The sequence below is a fragment of the Ambystoma mexicanum genome, chromosome 3p, assembly GCF_040938575.1.
Source record: "Ambystoma mexicanum isolate Mex_15411 chromosome 3p, UKY_AmexF1_1, whole genome shotgun sequence".
Taxonomy (NCBI): domain Eukaryota; kingdom Metazoa; phylum Chordata; class Amphibia; order Caudata; family Ambystomatidae; genus Ambystoma; species Ambystoma mexicanum.
The window spans coordinates 1,153,739,859-1,153,761,695 of record NC_090925.1 but is presented as its reverse complement, the minus strand read 5'-3'; the positions used below and the strand labels follow the sequence as shown (position 1 = coordinate 1,153,761,695).

The 21,837-nt window shown below is 46.0% G+C and overlaps 1 protein-coding gene across 9 annotated transcripts in view; it reads right to left on the bottom strand.

The window, feature by feature from the left end:
• The window catches only part of TCF7 (transcription factor 7), a 527,944-nt gene that overhangs the window by 231,446 nt on the left and 274,661 nt on the right, over nucleotides 1–21,837 (bottom strand). For all 9 annotated transcript variants that reach the window (XM_069652547.1, XM_069652543.1, XM_069652544.1 and 6 more), the window contains one exon: nucleotides 11,086–11,218. In XM_069652547.1, coding sequence (XP_069508648.1) covers nucleotides 11,086–11,218 — 133 coding nt within the window. The remainder of the gene's footprint in view (nucleotides 1–11,085; nucleotides 11,219–21,837) is intronic.

Here is a 21,837-nt window from a genome sequence, read left to right as displayed (position 1 = left end):
CTGAAAGTTGAGTATTTTGGCGATTATGGGTCGGGGTGCGAGCCAGGCGGAGGCCTCTTCTGGAGGGACCTATGCGCCCTTTCGACTGAGAACCCTTGGGTTAGCTTCGCTGCGCCAATCTCCTGTAGTATCAGGGACTCAGTGTAGGCCGTTGGATTCGGGCCTTCGCTTCCCTCGGGCACTCCCAGTATTCTGATATTTCCCCTTCTGGCCCGACCCTCGGCTTCCTCAGATCTTGTCTCTAGTGCCGTCACCTTCCTTTCTAGGTCTATGACTTTGGCCTTCAGGGCTACGGTATCTTCAGTCGTTTCACAAATGGTTGTCTCAGCGTTTTTCACCCTCTCAGACAAGTTTCTGGCATCTTGGCGTATAAGTTGGATGTCGGATCTGAATTCCTCCATTTTAGTGTCTATGTGTGTTCTTAGCGAAGCTATAGCCTCCATTACTTGGGTATGGTTGTCAGCTGTTTCACCCTCTCTTGCCTGTGCCGGTTCGGGGGTGGGAGGGAGAGTTTGCGTAGAGGTCTTGGATTTAGTGGAAACATATGAATCCATGGTAGCTGGTTTCCCTTTGTTCCTGGCAGCCATCTTCAAGTCGTGGGTTGTCCGACGTGCTGCAGAGGAAAGGCATACAATTTGTGGGGTGATCCGGATAAGTTCAGGACTGGGCGGGCGTACCAGTCTTTGTACGTTGAGGCAGGATTATGTCCGACGACACAGAGAGCCAGAAGTTGGCTTCCCTCGGGCCCAATTGCATATGCTTGGTCGTCAAGGGTCTGTTGTACATTTATGTCCGGTGGCGAGGCCCTTCGCATCTACTGGATGCGTCTCAGGGAACACGTATGGTGGGCGCAATGGGTGATTCCCTCCAGCTCCTCACCTGAACCATCCGCCTCCGCTTCAGTGAGGTTGGGTAATCAGGGGCCCGCCGCCTCCGGCCGCAGTCTCGAGCCCCCGGGTATCCGGGCAAGTGTGCTTGGCGTGCTTGGCGTGGCCGCGACGGGAAGGAGTTCTGGACGGGAGACTCCGGGCCACACGAGCCGCTCCCCAGTTCCAGGCGGCTCGCGGTCCGCGCCGACCCCAATCCCCCTCGGGGCAGGAACCCCACGGTAGTCCTTGGTGTGGTGAGGGGCGCCGGGACGTGTCTCGCCGGTATTCTTGAGGCAGGCCGGGGGTCAGTGTGTTCCAGTAAGCTCCGGGAGGAGCGCCCTTAGGAGCGGCGGCGGCTGGCTTCGCCCCCAAGGAAGGCTGCATTCATCGGCTATCCGCCATCTTGGATGTCGTCAAGGACGGGCAGGGGGGACCGGTTCGAGTGCGGTCCCTCGCGTCCTGTTGATCCGTTTTCTCAGCGGAACAGCTCTGCCTTGTCGGGGACCGCTTCCTCCGTCCTCGGAGTCGCTTTTCTGTCTCCGAGAGTGTAGATTAGGTCGGCAACAGGATCTAGAAACGGCGCCTCGGCCGGAGCTCGGCAATTCAGCCTCTGTGCGCCATGAGCTCCAGGCCACGCCCCCTTGCCAGACTTATCTCAAGAGGGCTAAATGTGAGCTGTAGAGTTGTAGCAATGCAATCCACCAATACAAGTATCCAAATAACACCTACACTCAAGGTTTTCAGTTAAACATTAAGTTATTTTTAAATAAGCATTCTTTAAAAAAGGGCAATGTGCAACAATCAAAATGCATTTCAAGAGACTTCCTCAGAATCAACACATAGCAAGTAAATACCCTTTAGATATGCTTCATACACACTTCCTACACCCTGAGTGGACTTCACAAACTAGGACAGTAATGGCATTTATATATCACTTGTATACTGTGTACATTTTGAGGTTGGCAGAAAGGAAAGGTTAAAGGAAGGAAAAAGGTTAAACATGTTCTCAGAGCATGTGAGCACTTTATATCTTCCAATGAAATCTAGATAAAAACCTTTCCCAGCAATATTAGTTTAAAACCAATGCATCACCTGTGAGGGACAGTAAGAATCAAAGTCAATGCAATAGAACAGTCTGCAGGGAGCCAGGACAGCCAAAGTCAATTGGAGCAAAGTCTATGGAGCTGAGGCACTTGGATAGTAAAAGTCTTGCACAAAGTTAGAGTTTGTTGAATGAAAAATCACTGTACGGTCACAAGCCGTTACACTTGAGAAAATGAGAGCCGAGATCAACTCTCGAAGCTGCAGCTGCTGCAAATCTCAACTGAGAAGAGCAAGCTACAGACAATGAGGTAAGTACCCCAAAGTCAGAACAGTATCTTTGGTTAGAAGAAAAGGGTTCCAGCTGGCTTCTGTCTGGTTGCAGTGATGCAGATCCTGTGTTCCTGGGCCTCAGTCGTGGGGACAAGAGGGAGGACGTCTGGGGGCTCCTGCGGCAGCAATTCGATGGTTGGTGGCAGCCACAGGCTCTTTTCGGATCAGCGGCACTTTGCGGTTTCAGTGCTGGGTAAAAAGCACCACCACGGATCTTGGGACATCAATTGGGCTTCCTTCACTCCTCGAATCCTGCATTCAGGTGAGGTGACTAGAGCTCTGGTCGTCCTGCTTCTGGACGGTCCTGGGGAGACTCCTGGAGCTTTTGGCCAGCTTACAGACACTGCACTAGACTACGGATTTTTCGACCACTGGCACTCGGTTCCTGCAGCAGCAAAGTAGTACAGCCAGTTGGGGAAGGTCTTCCAGTACAGTTATTCTCTGCGTTAGTTGGTCCAACTGAAGTCGTCCCTTCCGCAGCTTCTCTTGTCAATCACAAAAAGGAGTTTCAGCGCAGCAGCAGGGCTTCACCGGGCAGTTCAATGTTCCAGGAGGATGCAGCAAGCTTTGTTCATGGTTTCTTCTTCATTGGGATGTCCTTCCCAGTGGTCGACTCGGTCTTCAGTCCCAAAACCCTTGCCTTTTACTCCGGTTTCTCCCATTCATGCACAGCCTAGCTGTCACTCTCAGCAGAGTGGCTGTCCTTCAAGGACAGCCAGCCAATCAGAACTGGGTGCATTCAGGTTTCCATGCAGACAAAGGACAGGAAAGTTTCGGGCACCTCCCTCACTTCTTGCCTTTGCAGAAACTGGAGTCAGAGGCGGTTTCAGTACTGAAGCCTGCCAAAGGCAAAATTAACAAAGGGCTTAAACCTGGTTTGGTGTGCAGAGTAAAACCCAAGAAAGACCTCACCAACAGAAAATGACGAAAAAGAAGACCGGGGCCATTTTGACACAATGGTCACCCATGGGCGCTATACTGCAGCCGAGGATTCAGCCTGTGGTAGAAAAGCACTAAGGTAGGAAAATTAAACCACTGCCACCAGCCATTTAAAGTAGTGAGGGTAACATAAAAAAATGTTACACGAGTAAGTAGGAAAAGGGGCTACCAAGTAACCCCGAGCATTCCATATAAGATGGGGTGTGCTGGACCTAAAAAGAGAAAAGGAAAGTAAAGTAAAGTCAATTTCACTTTACTATTCTTGGGAATTGTAGTTCACCCAAGAAAAGGTATTTAAACCTTATGAGAAATCTAAAGGATTTCTCTGTGAAACTGCACTGATGGTGCTGTGCGTCACCATACAAAAAGTAGATGCCTAAGGAGGTCCTCAGACTCCAAAAACAAAGGAAACATACAATCTAAATCGGATCAAAACACATGAGGGAGTGAGAAAAAGGGCTCACTCACTCCAGGGTTAAAATTAAAAGTCCTAACGTCCAGCAAAATAGCTGGGTGTCTCTAAGGTTAAAGAGAATTAGCACAAAAATGAGAACTCTCCCGAACAGGCACATGCAGCACCTTCGGGGTCATTCCCATTACCTCGAATAGTTGCACTTGGCCTGGTAACTGTCCAAAGCTCCAAGGCTGAGAAGACCCTTTCTGCCCAATCCTTAACCACCTTCCACGCTAAGCTTACACTATGTTGCAGTGGCTAATCATCTTTTGCTGACCTGTAACTTGGTAGTCGCAACAGAGGTTGTCTCAGGAGGAGCCATCAGATATGGCTTACCCAATGATCGTACTAACATGATAGAATGAAAATGTAGTACACCTCGCTAACCAATCCCTTGTTAGGTTTTTGGGATGCAACCTCGTTTGTGACATCACGGATTAACAAAACCAGATGACGGGCACCGGGAGAACGAGAGCGCTTGGAGGATATTGCATTGTTCATGCTGCAATCCCTGTCATTGAATTGTTAATAAAGACAGTGAACTTTGTTGAATGGCTGGGTCTTCTGTTCTTGGGGCAGGGGATTTCCAGGGCCCAGTTCCTCTTGCATGTAAATGGGTAAACTGATAATAGTTCCCTTGCCACTATTACAAACCTCTAGACACAAACTGGTCCACATCAGGATTCTCATGCTCACCCAGGGCATGAGCCAGAGATGGATTCAAAACCAGCCAGCTTGGAACTCGCTTGGCTACGCTAAAAACGAAAGTACATTGTGTTATGTTACTTGACATTTATATAGCACCTTATGTATCATTGGTATGACCTCAAAGCTCTGGTAGGTTGAACGCCCTCGGGAACCATAGTTCAAGTCAGTGGAGAGAGAGAGAATGTGGTATGGTGCGTGGGCGCACCGGATATGTGTGCAGCTGGTGTGGTTGTTGTAGGAGAGCTGCTTCATAGCTGTAGGTGTGGTGCTGGGAGATCAGTCGGATGTGTTCAGTCTGGAGGGTGGGCACTCAGACTGAGTTTTGGCTGCGTTAGGCCTGAGGAGATGCCTAAGCTAGCTGGAAGGTGCTTAGCTAGCTGTGTTTTATTAGGGTGATGAGGTGTTCGTGGGGTCATGTTAATATGAGAACAGCTAGGCCGAACGAGTCATAGCATCGCTGTGTTCTAGTTGAATGATGGTGTATAGGAGAGAATAAGCGTAGTAGTGTGAAGTGGTGGTTTATTAGTGATGCGTTAGCGGTCGGACACGATAGCATGAGGGGACGTACAGGATGGGTAGGGTAACATGGGGACATAGCAGTCTTCATCCGTTCCAACAAATTGCATCTGTTCCATCCTCCGCTTCGTCCAATTATCCATTCTGTCATTCAGGGGCGTTGCTAGGGGGGGGCTAAGGGGGCTATAGCCCCTAATCTTTTGGTTGTAGCCCCGGATAGAATCTCAGGAGCTACAGCCAAAAGGCTAGCTAGCCCCCAGTCCCAACAGTTTCAACATCAGCTTAGCCCCGGGTCTTTTCCAGACCTAGCAACTCCCCTGCTGTCATTCATTTCATTTGCTCCATCTGTTTCATCCGCTCCGTCCGTTCTATCCACTCCATCTGTTTTATCTATATCATCTGTTCATTCCACTTCATCCCTTCCACCCAATTCATCAGTTTCATACAATTCAGTCTCATACACTTCATCAGTTCTATCGACTGTATCTATCATTCATTCTATCTATTCACTTTTTCAATCAATACCATCCATGTCTTCTCGATCCACTCAACCCATTCATCCCCTCCATCTATTCAATCCATCTACTCCATCCACCCATCCCGCCAGTCTATTCCATCCATTCAATTTGCTTGGTTTATTCCATTTAATTTCATCCACCCACACTAACGTTTCCATGTGCTCCTTCCATTACATTCACTCCGTCCGTTCCATCGTTTCCATCTGCTTCATTCACTTCATCCATTTCATCTATTCTATCTGTTGCAGCCACATCTTCCGTCCCAACTACTCCATACGTCCCACCACTCATTCCGTCCCGTCCACTCATTCCGTCCCGTCCACTCATTCCGTCCCGTCCACTCATCCACTCCCTCCGTCCCATCCCCTCATCCACTCCCTCCATCCCATCCCCTCATCCACTCCACCCATCCCCTCATCCATCCGTCCGTCCGTCCGTCCCATCCACTCCATCCGTCCCATCCACCCACCCACTCACTCCATCCGTCCCACTCACTCACTCCATCCGTCCCACCCACTCCACCATTCCCATCCACTCCATCCGTTCCATCTGCTTCATCCATACCCTCCACTATGTCCTGTTCCATCCGCTGTCTCAGTACGTCTGTTCTACCCATTCATCCCTTCCATCAATTCTCTCCATTCATCCTCTCCATCTACTCTAGCCACTCGTCCTCTCCTACCATTTCCTCTACTTCAGCCATTCGGTTCACTCGATTCATTCCATGCAATATCATCCACCCATTCCATCCGTTTCACCTTTTCCATTCGCTCATCCTTTCCATCCACTCCATCTGTTCCATCCACTCCATCCGTACCATCTACTCCATCGGTCGCATCCACTCCCTCCAGCCCCATCCACTTCATCCGTCTCGTCTACTTCGTCCATTCATTCACTTTGTTACGTTTATTTAATCCGTTCATTCCATCCACTTCATCCGTTCCATCCATTTTATTCGTTCCACTCAGTCTTATTTGGTTTAGTTACAGTATCCGTTTTAGTCTTTCAGCCTGTTCGATTGACACTCTTTGCTCTTCATTTTCTTTATTCCACAACCTTGGGTTTCTGTTTATTGTGGCTATTTACTCGGATTGTTCTAGGCAAACTTTTTAGGGAGGAGCCATGGGAAGAGCCACGTTTTTCGTAGTTTGCGTAATGACACGTAGTCTTCGATGAGTCGAATGCGGAATGGCAGGGAGTTCCACAGGGTAGGGGCCAAGGCTGAGAAAGATGATCCTCCTGACTTGGTGTTTGGTACCACTAGAAGGAGGGCAGAGCTCGATCTTAGAGTGTGCAGTGTGTGGTAGGGTTTTAGCTTGCCCTGTAGGTATCGAGGTCTGGTTTTATGCATTGCTCGTTGGGAGATGCATAAGGTTTTGAAAGTTACCCTTCGTCCAACTGGGAGCCAATGGAGAGTTCTGAGGGCTGGAGAGGTGTGATCTCTTGGGCCAAGAGCTAGAAGCAATTTGGCTGCAGCGTTTTGTGCTCTTTGTAGTTTGATGAGGTGGTATGCTTGGACCCCGAGGAAGAGGGAGTTGGCATAGTCCAGTCTTGATATTACAATAGATTGGACAGCGCGAGTCTGTTGCGAAAGGAGAGGTACAGAAAAATGCGCCTAAGAATTTTGAGGTGGTAATGGCAGGACTTAGTGACGTTGATTTGACGAGAGGGTTAGGTCTGAGTCGAGGGTGCATCCAAGGTTTTTTTTTTTTACTGTGGTTGAGGTGGTGGGTGGAATGCCCATGGATGATGGCCAGGGTAGAGGGTGAGGGAGAAGCTTGGTGTTGCCACACCATGATTTCAGTTTTGGTGGGGTTTAGAAGGAGGTGGTTCATGGTCATCCAGTGATCTTTGGGTGTCATCGGCGTAGTTATAGCACAGGATACAGGTTATTAGCAGTCGGATGCCAGAAATGTAAAAAATTGGTTTTCTGCTTCAAAAACAGGGGAAAGCAGGAGGGTGAGAGAAAGTACGAGTAAGACTATGCACGGGGCACTGGCATGCAACCATGAATTAGTGGGCTGGGCTTCTACAGGATCAACTAGCTGACATTGTACTGAAAGATGTTGCATGCATTTGCTCTGAATTCTGCAACACCATGGAAAGCAGCCAGTAATGTTGTGCTCTGCGATGCCACAGATCTTCGTAGACTGATAACCTGCTTGTAGCACTGACATTTTATTTATGCAATCCATTTTTGCTGCCTGCATGTGCACTCCAGGAAAGCTCCCCTTAAGGTGGCTAGGCAGACTGGTCATTTAAGGCAGGCTCGCTGCTGGTTCAGACCCCGGCATTGTCACCTTTATTCAACATCATTCATTTCTAAAATTGTCTTAAGATCACGTTAGGGCTACAATATGCAGCATGTGGTTGGGCACAGGGCAGTTTATATGCTTTTAGTCAAGTAGAATAATCGATAACCACATTAATGATCTTTTGGGCTAGGAGTTTGTTCTGACTCAGTTAAATGCATGTGAGGAAAGCTTGCAAACCCATTCAGGTAGTGAGGTGATGGAAATTTAGGACAAGGACTAAAACCATGAATCCAATAGGTATCCTCAGCAACAAGTATTACATAAACTTTGTACTGCCAGGCATACAGTATGTTGGTCATCCAAATGAAGAAAATATTGAATGAATGCAATGGATGATGCTGGCATTGTAAATCCTAATTTGACACTTCGCCAATAGATGTTTGGTCAGATGGGATGCCATTTTGGAAGTGCGTATGGCAAACGATCACTGAGGAGGACTTCTCAATTCTGCTGTAACTATAGTTTTTGGATCTTGGGGAAAAGTAACTCAGGAGAGAAGAAAACTGGTGACTTGTTCATATTCTTAGATTTTAGCATTATGAGTGGTTAGCTTGAACTGGAAAAATAAACCCTCAATGGCTTAAGAAAAATGTTGAAACTAACATGTATGATGCAACCTGGAATGTCAAATTTATGAGAAAAATACCAACGCTGAAACACAAAGAAATATGGTCAGACCCAATTTGTCATCTTTGAGAAGTATTTCTGGAGAATACCTGGACATTACAGGATTGAAAATAATCCCCGGTGAATATCTGGTTTCAATTAAATGGACCATTCTCCTCCAATCTTAACCCCTACTATTGATCCTCAGTACCAAGCTCATTATTGGTACGTCTTTTCCAAGTTACCTTCTCCTTTATGGTTGAACAATGCATCCCCTTCTTTCCCTTGTTCCCAATTACATCATTATGTTTAATGGTTGCCTCTGTTTAGAGGTTTGCGTTTCGTTCCTTACCGGTTCACCAGTATAATTTTCTTATGAAAGGGGCCTCTTCCTGCATTTTTGTTTATTACAGTTAGGATTATGGAATTCAATTTCTTTCCATAGTCTCAAATAAAATGAAGGTGAGATTGTAAAGGAAGGATTTGAATTTAAGATGTGAAGTAGGTTATATTTTACATGCAACTCCTACACAACGATACTGGAGATGTAGGTTCTATTAATTACAATTAATTTCTTAAGGTCATTGATTTATTTTATGGTATTTTATGCACAATAAAAATCATTAAATACAAAAAACACATGTGTAAACAGATACCCCCTGAGCAACAGATCACCTTGTTCTACGAATACAAGGGTCACACAATTTCAATAAATATAAACTGGACTGAAGTGCTAACTGATGAGTCCGATGGGGTCATCACTTCCTTCCTGGCGGTGTCTGCTCCCCATGTGGCAAGGTGACAGCAGCCACTACCTGATCCCGACCCTGGGGGAGGCTATGAGGGAAAATCAGATGGGGGAAGACAACCTCTGGGAGAGTAGCATGGCACCACCGGACAAGGCATGGTAATCCCTTTACTCTCTTGAGGATACCTCATGCCTTAATGGCATATTGTTCCACCTTGCCTAATCCCCCTTGGAAAGGTGCTGAAGACCCAACAAAATCTTTATGCAAACCATAAAGATCCGATTTACCCTCCGAATTCCATGACAATCTCTTCAGGCTCTGCTTATAAGTTATTCAGAATTAACTTGCACTTAAAGACTTCTGAGAGCACTCACCCAGACTTTCCAAGTAAAATATCCAGAGTTGACTTCCATTCCCATAAATGCAAGAATACTGGGATGAGGAAGATGAGCAGAGTAATGCAGAGTGGAAAAGATCAAGAACTCAAGCTGTACTGTAGTGAGAATAGCACATACCAACAACCAGGAGATTTAAATAGCAGTGAAAGCCGACTGGCGAGATCTGCTGGAGAAAGAGCCGCTTCTGCCGTTGAGGACCAGGAGACAGTAGGGCTGCAAGGAGCTCCATGGAGCAGTCTGGCTCAGAAAGGTAGAAGAGGAAAGCCGTCTACAAAGGAAGACTTACTGCAAGCACACCAGAAGCCATAAAGCAGACATACCAGGCAGGACCTGCAGATCACGGAGAAGCCGAAGAACAAAGGCAGTGAGACAGGGAAAGAACCGGTGAGTCCCCGGAAGGGAAATGGGGACACTGGGGTGCGTTTGCAAATATGCCAAAGACGAATATTTGCAAAGAAAGCAAATACAGCATTTGAAAGAGAAGGAACCGGTCAACATTTAATAGAAAGGGTAAGCAAAAGAAAAGTGGGAAACTTTCAGGAATATCAGAGTATGCAATACATAGCTAAGAAAATCCCTAACAGGATACTGTACCAGGTAGATTCAGAATTAGATAAAGTAGACCAAATAAGATATTACATTTGGAAGTGGGTGCAGAGCCCACACAAAGGAAGTTCTGGCAGGAGAGTATACCAGGCAAAGACAGACTGACCAGTGCATAAGAGATACATTGCCAAAAGTTGTCCAGAGAGGGATATGTCAGGACCAGTCAACGGCTGTGTGAAACCAAAGGAACAGTAGTGAGAAAACTGACAGGGGAGTACACCAGGTATCCTAACAGGACAAAGGCAGAGTCATGTTGTTTTGTGCATCAGTAGTGTTTTGAAAGAAGAGAAACGTAACTCAAGGAAATGTTATCTTTGAATATACACAACAGAGGGAAGAGAAATCCAGGGGAAGGGAACCACCCTCTGGAACAAGGAACTCTCTCCTTCTGGAACATTTGTGTTGGAGCAACACATTTTTCCTTTTGAACATTTATAAACTACTCAAGGCCAAAGACACTACCCTTTTCACCGTAGAGTTTATTTTTATTAATTAGTGTGTGAGGGCCATTATAGTACTTTGGCCATGGGACGGTTTTGTTTTGGACAGACCTCGATATACCCTTAGTTTTGGTTTTTATGTAGGGAACCACCTCAGTGCAGGGACAGCGGGGCATTTCCCCATCCCTTTTTATTTTAATAAACGTCTTTGACCAAAACCGTGAATCCCTTGTGTCGGAGTCTCATTGCTGACTCCCCACATAACATAGGGAACACAGCAGCCCTACGTTCCATAGCACCTGGATGAGGGACTGGAGGCTGTATGTGGATTTAATAAGCACTGCTAACAGGATTAGCGAATGGGTGTGAGGAACCCACACAAAACCTGTTATTCCTGAAGTGCCTACCTGAATTGAACGTGTATGCCATATTTGCATAAATACTGATAGATAGCAAGGAAATGATAATTTGTCACTGTGGAGATCAGAGTAAGCAATTAAGTCACAAGGCATTTGTCACAAAACATGATTTGGTGTCACATTAAAACTGGGCACTTTCCTAGTGTAGCAATTTGGATCACATTGTGAATTTACCTTGCTTATGGTTGGCGTCTGCTGGCAGGTGCGGCGAATGCGGGTTGTGGTTGAAGTGCTCGTTGCTGTACGGGATGAGCGGCGTAAGTGGGTGGACTCCATGGGACGGCTGCACCACCGGCACCTTGTTAGACTATAAAGAAAAGAAAAAAAAGATTTAAATGTCTTGCACAGTTCATGTGACATTTTGTTTGCTGGTTTTATCAACTGTGGATTGGCACAATGAAGAGACCATGACACAGATTTTTTTGAAAAGTATGTTCATCGTGCATAGTTGGCGGAGACCTGTGGAATGATCCTTGTGTTATCAGAGAGTGTTCCTGGAATCCCTAGGGAATACAACACGTGAGAGTAGTTCACATATTGTGATTTGCTGGCCTAACTCAAGTCACATCCACAAATTCCCCAAAAAGTGCAGACACACCGGGACAGCTGCTCATTGGTGAACACATCTTCTGTAAAAGACATCTGAAATCGCGCGTCCATTTTTAAGAAATTGAAGACCTAGTGAATGTAGGTCCCTTGGAGCACCTAAACAATGCCTTGCTCCCTATATATGTGCTTTGAGCCTGCATTATCCCACTCACTTTCTCGCCCATCACTCCCCATGTCCGGGAACGGTCACCACCCAACTAACGCAGCGGGCCTGGCATTAACGTCAATGGGCAGGTCCTTGTCTCCAGGTATCCAACTGGCCTGATTAGTTTCTGCATTTCTGTCTATATAAATGAAGTCATTTAACTGAGTGATTTAAAAACATGGAAACAAAAATTGCCCTGCAATGCAAAGAATCTGCCATTATCAGCCGGTTCAAGGGATTTCAACCCAAAACCAAGGTGCCCACAGTGGCATGCAAGCAATGTTTCACTGGAAGTATCCACCAATTCGCTTCAATGACTTCAAGCTAAATCTGTGGACCGGGTCATCTGCCTCACTTCCAAATGGGACCGCCTGCCCAAGACGGATATACTGCTAAAGGAAATCCACACCAGTTTCTCCCTGTACGCGGTTGGTTATTCTAAGAGCGATAGAGCTTAAAGGATGGTGAACACTAACCCACCACAAGGACAGTAATAGAAACACCAGGGAAAACCACGCACGCCAACCTGCAGTAGAAAATGCTCCCCCGTGATTTGCTAACAAAAGTCCCCTAAACTAGCAAGCGTCACCTCATATCAACTGGACGCCTTCACAGGAGTTCACAGGCAGCGACTCGGAGCACAGTATAGCAGATGCACAAACCAGGCTTCAACTTGCACTCGTTCAACTCGCCAACGCAAGGGGATAGTGTAATGGAAGAATGGACACTGAAGCGTGGACTCATTACACCAGTTTCACGTTGGATAAACCAAAGTGATTTACAAAGATCTGTAGAAAAAGCCTGAAAAGTGAGCCCTCTGGTTGGCCCCTGGAGGGAGGCAGTCATCTTAAACACTGGGCGCCATATTGTCTAGCAATTACCCTGGATACTTTGGGCCTCATCTGACGCAGTAAGAAACACCAGAAAGACCCCTGCCCCCTCTCCCCCCCCACACACATTGCTCCTCTACAGCTAGCCCTGGACTTCCCTCCCTCTCCAAAATCCTGAAAGTATTGCATTTTAAATACAGTTGTATTGACTTAAACTTAAAATTAAATAGACGTATAAAACACGATTTTAAAAAGGGATTCATTTTCCATCTCATGTTTTGGATCCTAGTCTAAGTGAAGGGCCCGCTCCTATATAATGCTGCTGCAGAAGCATCCATTGCCGTCGCTGCCACTGCTGCTGGAATCTATTTTTCTAACAATTTTGCTCCCAATAAGCTCAAGGAAAGGTTAGGTGGTGTGAAAAAGTTCCCAGCCATATAAACAAAGGTTAGGTTCCAAAGAATGCCATGAAACTAGTCAAAGCCCTACAGGAGAGAGTCGGGGGTGGGGGCGTGACCCAAGAAGTAGAAAGGCAATGACGTGAGGTAGTCATGTTGTCATAAGATCTACATGCCTAGACAAAATAGAATACTTGCCAAACGTTGCGAGTGCATGAGCATGTAATGGGAAAACCTGGTATACGGTGTGAGTACCCGAGTACAGGATAACAATACCTAGAAATAGGCACGAGTACAGGCATGCGATGGCAACAGCTACCGAATGGGACGAGTTGCTTGGCATATAATGCTAACTTCTGGCAAATAGTTGCATGCGGGATAGATCGCTCATGTGCAAGGTGCTGGATTTGGGAATGCTACGCGACAAGTTTGTAACCCTGAAGGCACAGTCTAGGCTCCTCTTCAATATGAGGGCAATGAATCTAGTACAATCAGTGGGTACTAACACTGATACAGAGCTTAGAAGTTGTCTCATCTACTGTGACCTCCCAATCACAATTCTATGATTCTAGTACAATGTCAACATATTAAAATGCCCAGTAAATTGGGCTAGTTGCTTTGGTCATATAGCAAACGCTGGTCATTTATGTGAATACCTGGCAATGATTTTAGTTCCTTACTGTAGGAGGACAAGATCTGTAATAGGTTTTGCCAGGCCATGTTAGTATAAAACCTAGGATGTGTTGGTAACTTGGACATGCATTTGTAACACCGAAATCGTGAAAGAACATGGGAATGTGATCTCAAAACCCAGACTAGCAAGAAGAAAACCTTTACACGAGACATGTCAAAACTATTGGTTGCGTCAATAATTGTTGCTACAATAATGGTTTTCTACCTTTGCACACACATTTCACAGTAAATAAAAAAATAAAAAAATAAATAAAAAAAACCCAGCACCAAAGGAAGTAAACCTCTTAAATGCAATCCACTCAGCCTTCAACGCTTCCATTTTTCCAAACCCTGACCCCATTTGCTAAGTGAGGAAGTATGGAAAAAACAATGTTTGCCAAACTATGCTCTTCAAAACAGTTTGTACAAAGTGACTCCATGTTGCCTGAGCACTTGTTTCCAGTCCTGGGCTTTCGTTTATAAGTTAAATGCATTCTGGGATCTGTTTTCTAGTATGTTAATCCAGTTGAAACTAAAGACTACAGTGATTCTCAAAAGAAACCCCAGTGGTGTTCAGATGGTATCAGGTAATATTTTCGCCAGCAAAAATATCGCCGAACATATGGTCGTCGGGAACGGCCATAGGCGATATTTTTGGTGGCGAAAATATTAGGTGCGGGGGTGTCCCCCGCACATAAAATGATGCGGGGGTTGCGGGGGTGTCCCCCGCAGGGTCCATGTGTTATTTTCGCTGCAAAAATATGGCAATATTTTTGCGTTGCGATATTTTTGCGGAGAAAGTATCACATGGAACCGTTCAGATGACAGAGTCACTCATTAGAGTGTCCTAAAACAGCCCACAAACATAATTAGCTCGATCACCTTCTAAAATACCATGAATGAATGCCAATTTCTCCCCTTCTCATGATCCGTGTCCATTTGGTCATTTATTTTGCTCGCCCACTCTTGGCCCATCAGCAGCCTACTCCTCCAGGCTACCTCTAGCCCCTTCAATTAAGCCAGCAAAAAAAACTAAGAATTTAAAAAGCAGCCCTTTTAGTTCACCATTAACGCCCAACGTTCAGGCATGTATACTTCCACAAGGACGCCAATTTTGAAGGTGGTGGCCTTTTTAATAAACCTCTAAGCAGAATATTACGCCAATAGCTGCATCAAGGGAGGTAGATCGTTACGGGCAGGGAAGGCTTTTGTCCATTTCCTCCTTCCATGTACCGGGTTGCTTTCAGTTCTGTTAAAATGCAAAAAGCTCCCTGCTCTCCTAGGAGGGAGATTATCAGGCTGCCTGCTGCACCTCTGACCCCGCAACTGTGCCCTAGGCAGTCTCCTAGTTTGGCCGCCCCTAGAAATGGGCCTGAAAGTAGCAATGATAGAAACACCCAATCACTATTGGCCACTTCCTCCAACAGAGGTGTTAACGGACCAGAGAGCAAGAAAGATAGTGGGTCGGTTCCTTTCTTTCAACGTTCTTCCCTTTTCCAGTTTCTTTTGCTGGAGGCTGTGCCCGGGAGCGGTCAGGGGGAGTTAGTACGGCCAAGAGACAGAGTATGAATAATTGAAGATGTGTAGGGCGATGGTAAAGTCAGTGGCAGGCCCAGTGGCAATGAGCACAGCCAATCCCTACAGGGAGAGACCAGACGATGTCTGCTGCATGAGGCTCTGCGGGGCTGCCGGAAGACATGGGGTTCATACAAGACACTTTCTAGACAATATTGCGCCCAGGGTGAAACACTAGAATATGCTAGCTCCCCCCCCCCCCCCCCAACATCCCCCTGCAAAGTTGCTCCTCTATTTCTACCCCACACTGCACTCCCTCTCCAAGAATCATTAAATCATTGCAATTTAATTCATGTTTTATTGACCTGTATTTAAACCTAATATGTAAAGTGTGCAACCATATTTTAAACAGGAATTAATTTTCTTTCATCTTTTTATTCATGGTTTAAATAAAGGGCACTACTCTCCTACATGAGGCTTCAGCAAACAGCATCTATTGCTGCTGTGTGATCTATTTTTCTGCGATGTGTCTCAATTGAAAGTATGGCAAGAGGTGTAATGGCTCCTTTTCAGTTGGTAAACAGCCCTCAGGGGCCATTCCAAATGCTCTGCCAGGAGAAAGGAAGATGGGTATGAAATATATGTGTTGAAAAAGGAGGTTGCTCCCAGCTGCAGTAAGCAAGTTTAGGTTACAAAGAGTTCCTTGAAGCAAATTCAATGTGCTATAGGGGGAGATCGGAGAAGTAGGTAGGCTATGATGTGAAGCAATAATATTGCAGTATAATCTGAGTACCTAGACACAATATAACAATACCTGGAAAAATGCTGTGAGTTCATGAGCATTTCATGTGAAAACCTGGCATATGGTGAGAGTCATGAGTATAGAATTGCAAGATCTAGAAAATAGCATGAATACTAGGCATTCGATAGCAGAAGCTGCCCAAAGGCATGACCCCTGCCATTGATTAATTAACTGCTGGCAAATAGTTGCACACCATTTGGATAGCTCATGCTGGTTTTGCAAATGGGACAATGTCAGTGAGAAGTTTGAAATCCTAGTGGCAAACACTATGCCTTTCTTCATTCTGGGGGCGATGAATCCAGTTCCATCAGTGGGTAATGACAATGCACATCAATACAGAGCTTAGAAGGGGTCCAACTACATGAAGCCCAAAACAAATATATATATATATATATATATATATACACGATGCAAGTACAGTGCCAACGTATTGAATGCCCAGTAAATTGTGCTAGTTACTGCTGTCTGATGGCAAAAGCCGGACATCTGTGTGAATACCTAGCAATGATGAGAGTTCCTTACAACCTATTGCAAGCATGGTCATCCTACATTATGTGAACCTATCCTGCCAATCAAACGATGGTAACCTTGACATGCAATAGTAACACCAGGCAAATAATCAATGTCATAGGCATGTGAATTCCATACCTACAGTTGCAAGAAAGAATCGTTTCACTGCACACGCCAAAACTGTTGGTTTCGTCATTGTTGCTACAATAATTGTTTTCTACCTTTCCACATACATTTTTTTCCACAGTACATAAAACGCACACAACCAAACAAAGGCAGTAATCCCCTGTGCAATCACCTCGGCCTCAAAACGTTTTCCAAATCCTGGCCCTGCTGCTAAAACTTAAAGGGCAGCAACAAACATAATGGGTAATGATATTGTCTCCCCCCCCCGAACCCCCCCCCCCATCTTACTCAAACCTTTTTTTGCCTCTCAGTAAAGAGCATAGTAGTTTGGCAAAGTAACTCCAGTTCACTAAACCATGCGTGTCCCATCCTGACCTTTTCTGTAGTAGGGTTGTCAACTTCAGGCCTCGAGGGCCGGATCCATGAAGGATTTTCAGGATACGCCTCATTATTATTCATGGCATTAATTTGCATACAATGATTCTAAATTGATGCCCATTTTTGCTCTTGAATATTGAGGGATATCCTGAAAAACACATCAGTTTTCCGGCACTCAAGACCTGGAGTTGGACACCCCAAACAAATCAATGGATTCTGGGATTTGTAGTTTTGTCTAAGGTGGATTAACATAAAAAACAATGATTTTCAAAAGAAAACTTTGTGGTGTTCAGGTGACATGGAGTCACTCACTTGATTGCCCTAAAATATCTCTTAAACAAGAAAATTAGTCCAGTAGCCTGCTAGGAGATCATAATTGCATGCCATTTCCTCTCCTCATAGAACGCTTTCCATTGGTCTCCCACGCCTGCCCCCACAACGGCCCAATCCTGCAGATTCTCTGGCCGTTTTGATTAAGTCAGCAAAAAATCTAATTTAAAAACAAAAAGGAAATAAATCCCTTTCACTTCACCATAATCGCCCAACATCACACCGTTTACGCACGTTCCATTTTTTTTAAGAAGGCCCTTAACTCCCAAATTAACATCTTTGTAAAACTAAACAGCATGTTAAGCCACTGGCTGCATCATGGGAGGTAGATGGATACGGACAGGGCAGGCTTTGATCCTCTACCCGTGTAGTGCTCAAAGACGACGGCTCCCTTCTCTCCGAGGGGAGAGGATTAGCAGGCTGCCTGCTGTTTCCCTTGCCCCCAACTGTGCCCTGGGCAGTCACCCAGTTTGACCGCCCACATCAACGGGCTAGGTTCATAACGTGGAGCAAAGGTTTGGACTTCTTGGCAGCGGTGGGACTGGAAGCGTGGATGAAGCGGGCACAGGATCCTGATCTGGCATGGCACTACCTATGGAAACAGATTGATTTATGGTCCGCTGCAACCCATGCTGCTGCAGTGGTCCAACACCCCTGCTTGAGCCCCCTTTTGATGGATTGGAAGCAGTGCTAGTGCCACAGCAGGAAATTGAGGGATTCACAGGCCTCCTGAAGGCTCTGCTTTTCTCCCATTATGCCATCTCTTGGCTCCCCAAGACGTTACTTCCAGTCACGCCATTCAGGACAGGTTGGTCCTGTGGGTGGATCATGGAGCCTTTTCACCACGCCATGGATGCACACGCTGATGTGGTCTCGCTGCCCGCGAGCCATCTGGATTCCATCTGTTGCTCACTGTGAACCATTTACTTTGAGCAATTTTTTTCTTCTAATTTTGTATAGTCTGCTTTGCTGATGTAACAATTACATTTTCTCAGAAACTTCCTTCTGGCGCAGGGAAGCCTCGTAGGAGGCATGCGTATGCCCTATAACAGTAATAAACAGCAAAAACAAAAACTCCACCTGTGACTAATCAACTTTCGGGGCACCATTGGTCCAGGGATGAATATCAGTTTCTAAACCAATTATTACCCAATGATAAAAGGGACTGTCCAATCAAGGTTGTATAAAAATATTTACTTTATTATTATTACAACAGATAGTTCTAGTGCACTACAGAATACAACCCACCCTGAAAAGGAAGGCAGAGGACAGACAGTTACAAGGAGGAAAATGTATGCACTCTGGATACTAACAGGAGGGTAGTTGGTAAAGTAATTGATCTCAATAGTTCAAGGATACTTGAATTCAACACAAGGGGAGCAATGGGTCGTACAATTTCACTAGGGGCCTTCGGAGAAGGACCAGGGGGGACAGTACTACAATGTACTTTGTGCTTGTAGAAGTTCTTGGATGCTCGACAGAATTGAGTCGGTTTCAGGATGCTTTGCAGCTTCTGCAACAGAGTTCAATATGGAAGACAGCTGCGGGTATCAGGACGTTTGGTGAGCGATGCTGGACGGACAGCTGCAGGCTGGTTTACACTGCGTCTCACGGTCAGGAATCATTGTCTCAGTGCTGGTTGGCGGGTCTGAAGCCCTGGTCGAGGCATCTCGGATGACGTGATCGACTGCAGCGTGACAACAATCAGTGGTGCAGTCGGTTGCAGCTCGAGGGGCTGAGATTGTCTGATTGAATTGCGTTTTATATTGGAAAGCGAAGATAAGCGCACTACTCTGGGAAGCAACTAATTTTACAGTTTGACTTTGTGAGACGGGGGGGCGGAGTCTCTGCTACGATGACTTTGCAGCTATCATAGCTGCTGTCGATTATAAAGTGTACTAAATTTGACACACCCAAGCGCACCAATAAGCCAGTTAGCCCTAAACTTATATAACAACACATTTTACAGACTAAGCGCACTTTGATTCTTAACGGGAAGAAAGAATATGAAGTTGTTATTGAGGGGAAGCGCAATAACCAATTTGAGAGGCTTTGGTTAAAGCGTGAATCATGCTCTATGTAATAGGCTTCTTCTCAAGGTAATACTTCCATTCTTTATCTCATTCAACTGGATGAGGGAACTTTGATACCAGTTGTATGGAGAACCTACATGCAATGACCGTCAGTAACTATGATCAGAGTAAAGTCTCATTCTTTGTGGAAGACACAATGGGGGAAGATTGCAGTTCTATCGGTCAGTTTTAAGGCATCATCCACTAGGTAAGTGCACAGACAACGAAAGGGGGGAAGAGCGGGGCGATTTGAAAGTGCCACTGCTTGTGTTTAAAAAAGATAAGATGCGATAGAAGGAAAGAAAAGAATAGATGTAAAGATGAAAGGAAAAAGAAAATTGGGAAGAGGGGAGGTTAATACTGTGGCAAAGAAAGGAGGAACAAAATAAGGTGCCGTCAGGAAATGAGAAAAGAATCAAACACATTAGGATAGCAATAAGGAAACAGTTTGTGAGAGGGTTTAAAAAAAGAAAAGCGTACATTCCCCACCTGTGAATGAGTGAATTTCAATTTCTAAACGTCATCACTGCACTTCAGAGTTAGAAATGTTCCCTGCAATCAAGAGGATTTGATATTTTCAGCGCTGGAAATGGAAATAATGTACTGGGATGGGCGGGTGAGGGGGGACTGTCACCTCTTTGGATGGGGGCAGGTCTGTGGGAAGGAGTGGGCGGGTCCAAGGGTCGTGGCCCCCGCCCACTATGTGCAACACAGCATCTCTTCACAGCACTCAACCCTAGCGATTTGCATAAAAGCAGAGAGCATTATGGGAACATTATAATGTCCACAATTTTAAATGTTAAAGATATTTTATAGAGATTCAGTAGGCAGCCCTTCTAAGTGAATAATGGACTCTTCCATTTCGATTGGTCACAAGGTGAAGCATGGGCTCGCCCCGTGTCTGGGGGATGGAACAGCATTCCGGGAAGACATTTTTTTGCAGGAGCGCCACTCCGTCTTGTTCCGGCCGATTCCCTGCACTGGATATTTTGTAAGAGCAGCCGTTGCCTCTCAGATGTAGGAATTGTTCGGCAGCGATCAAGTCAATTGCTGATACTTTGTAACAAGGGCCAGGGCTACATCCGAGGCGGTGGGAAGATGGCTGGCTTCAGGGCTCATATTTGGGGCTACTTAATGTATTTTTAGATGTCTTGATGTTTTCCAAGTTGCCACTGATGATTACCTCAATATTCTAAAATTGAAAGGACTCATGACGGTGCCCCTATATCAACTGCAGGAGTTGGACCTATGACTGGCCGCACCAGTTTTCATTTCCTATAAGCACCAACTCCCTTTGATCATGGTATCTGTTGCAATCGCTCCTCTTCATCACCTCAGCCTTCACTTCCGGAAAGACTCAATGGCTGGGGGCCTGATAGAACAAGACCAGCCTGCGCATGTGGCCTTTATTCATGCTCCCATTTGAGGTCGCGTGGCCAGACCCCAGAATCGCCACGTCTCTCATGCAGACTCCCCAAGAGGACACGTGATGGCATATATAAAAGCCCACTTTATTGCTTGGCTTCAGAATGGGCCAAACAAATTATGCAAATAATCCCCATTGAAATGTATTCTAGACCATCTTTGCTCATGCATGTTAGAGGCTACCATAAAAACGGGACATGACTTCACGATTTAGTGGCGGATGAGCCCACCTGTAGAACAAAGCAAACGATTCCCATCTTCAAGTCGCGAGACCAATCTTGCCTGCCTGCGATTACGCGCAGCGCAGGCAAGAGTTGAGGCCTAGCGGCTAAACGTCAGGAGATCTAGGCTCGAATCTGGACTTCTCCACTGCATACCACACTGGAGAGATTGCTCCCCAAGGTAGCCCCACCCAACATGAAGACCGGTTCGATGTTATTATTGATTAGAGTTCCTGTATTGTACTGATCAGAGGTCGCTGATGGCTTTGCCGCAACTGGGAGTCCAGTGGGCTTTTCTGGGAGGATGGGGGCGACAGCACAGTATGATGGGGTGGGGGGCGGGGTGATGGGCCATGCACACTTTCATGCCTGTAATTATTATGGCAAAATAAGATTACAAGTCCAGTCATGAAAAAGAAACTGGCTGAGCATCGCCGCAACATGGGGCGCACCAATGTGTGGGCAATAGAGGGTCAAAAGACCTTTTCTCAGCAGAAGCTTACTTGAATACTACGCACCTCAGGCTCCCACTGAGGGGTAGGGTCCTAGGTCACAAGACCTTGATTTAGAAAGGTTCTATAGATTAGCGTCTAGAGGCAAGGTGTGGGCATATGGCACTGGCAATCCGTCCCTCCATGAACGCATTAGGTAGGGCATACATTTATGGGAGCCGGGGGGGTGGGGTCGGAGGGGCAAGGGTGTTTGTGCCCCCTCCACTTTTGTTAAACCCAATGAGGTTGCTCATTTGGCAGGGCCCCCTTTTCTGTATATGTCATGCCCCCCTAAACCCTCCATTTTCAGCAAAGTTACTCCACTCTACATTAGTGAGGATTGTGTACATGGTGCCACCAAGATGGAGTCACACAAGGAGTGGTGGGACCTGTCCATCGCCA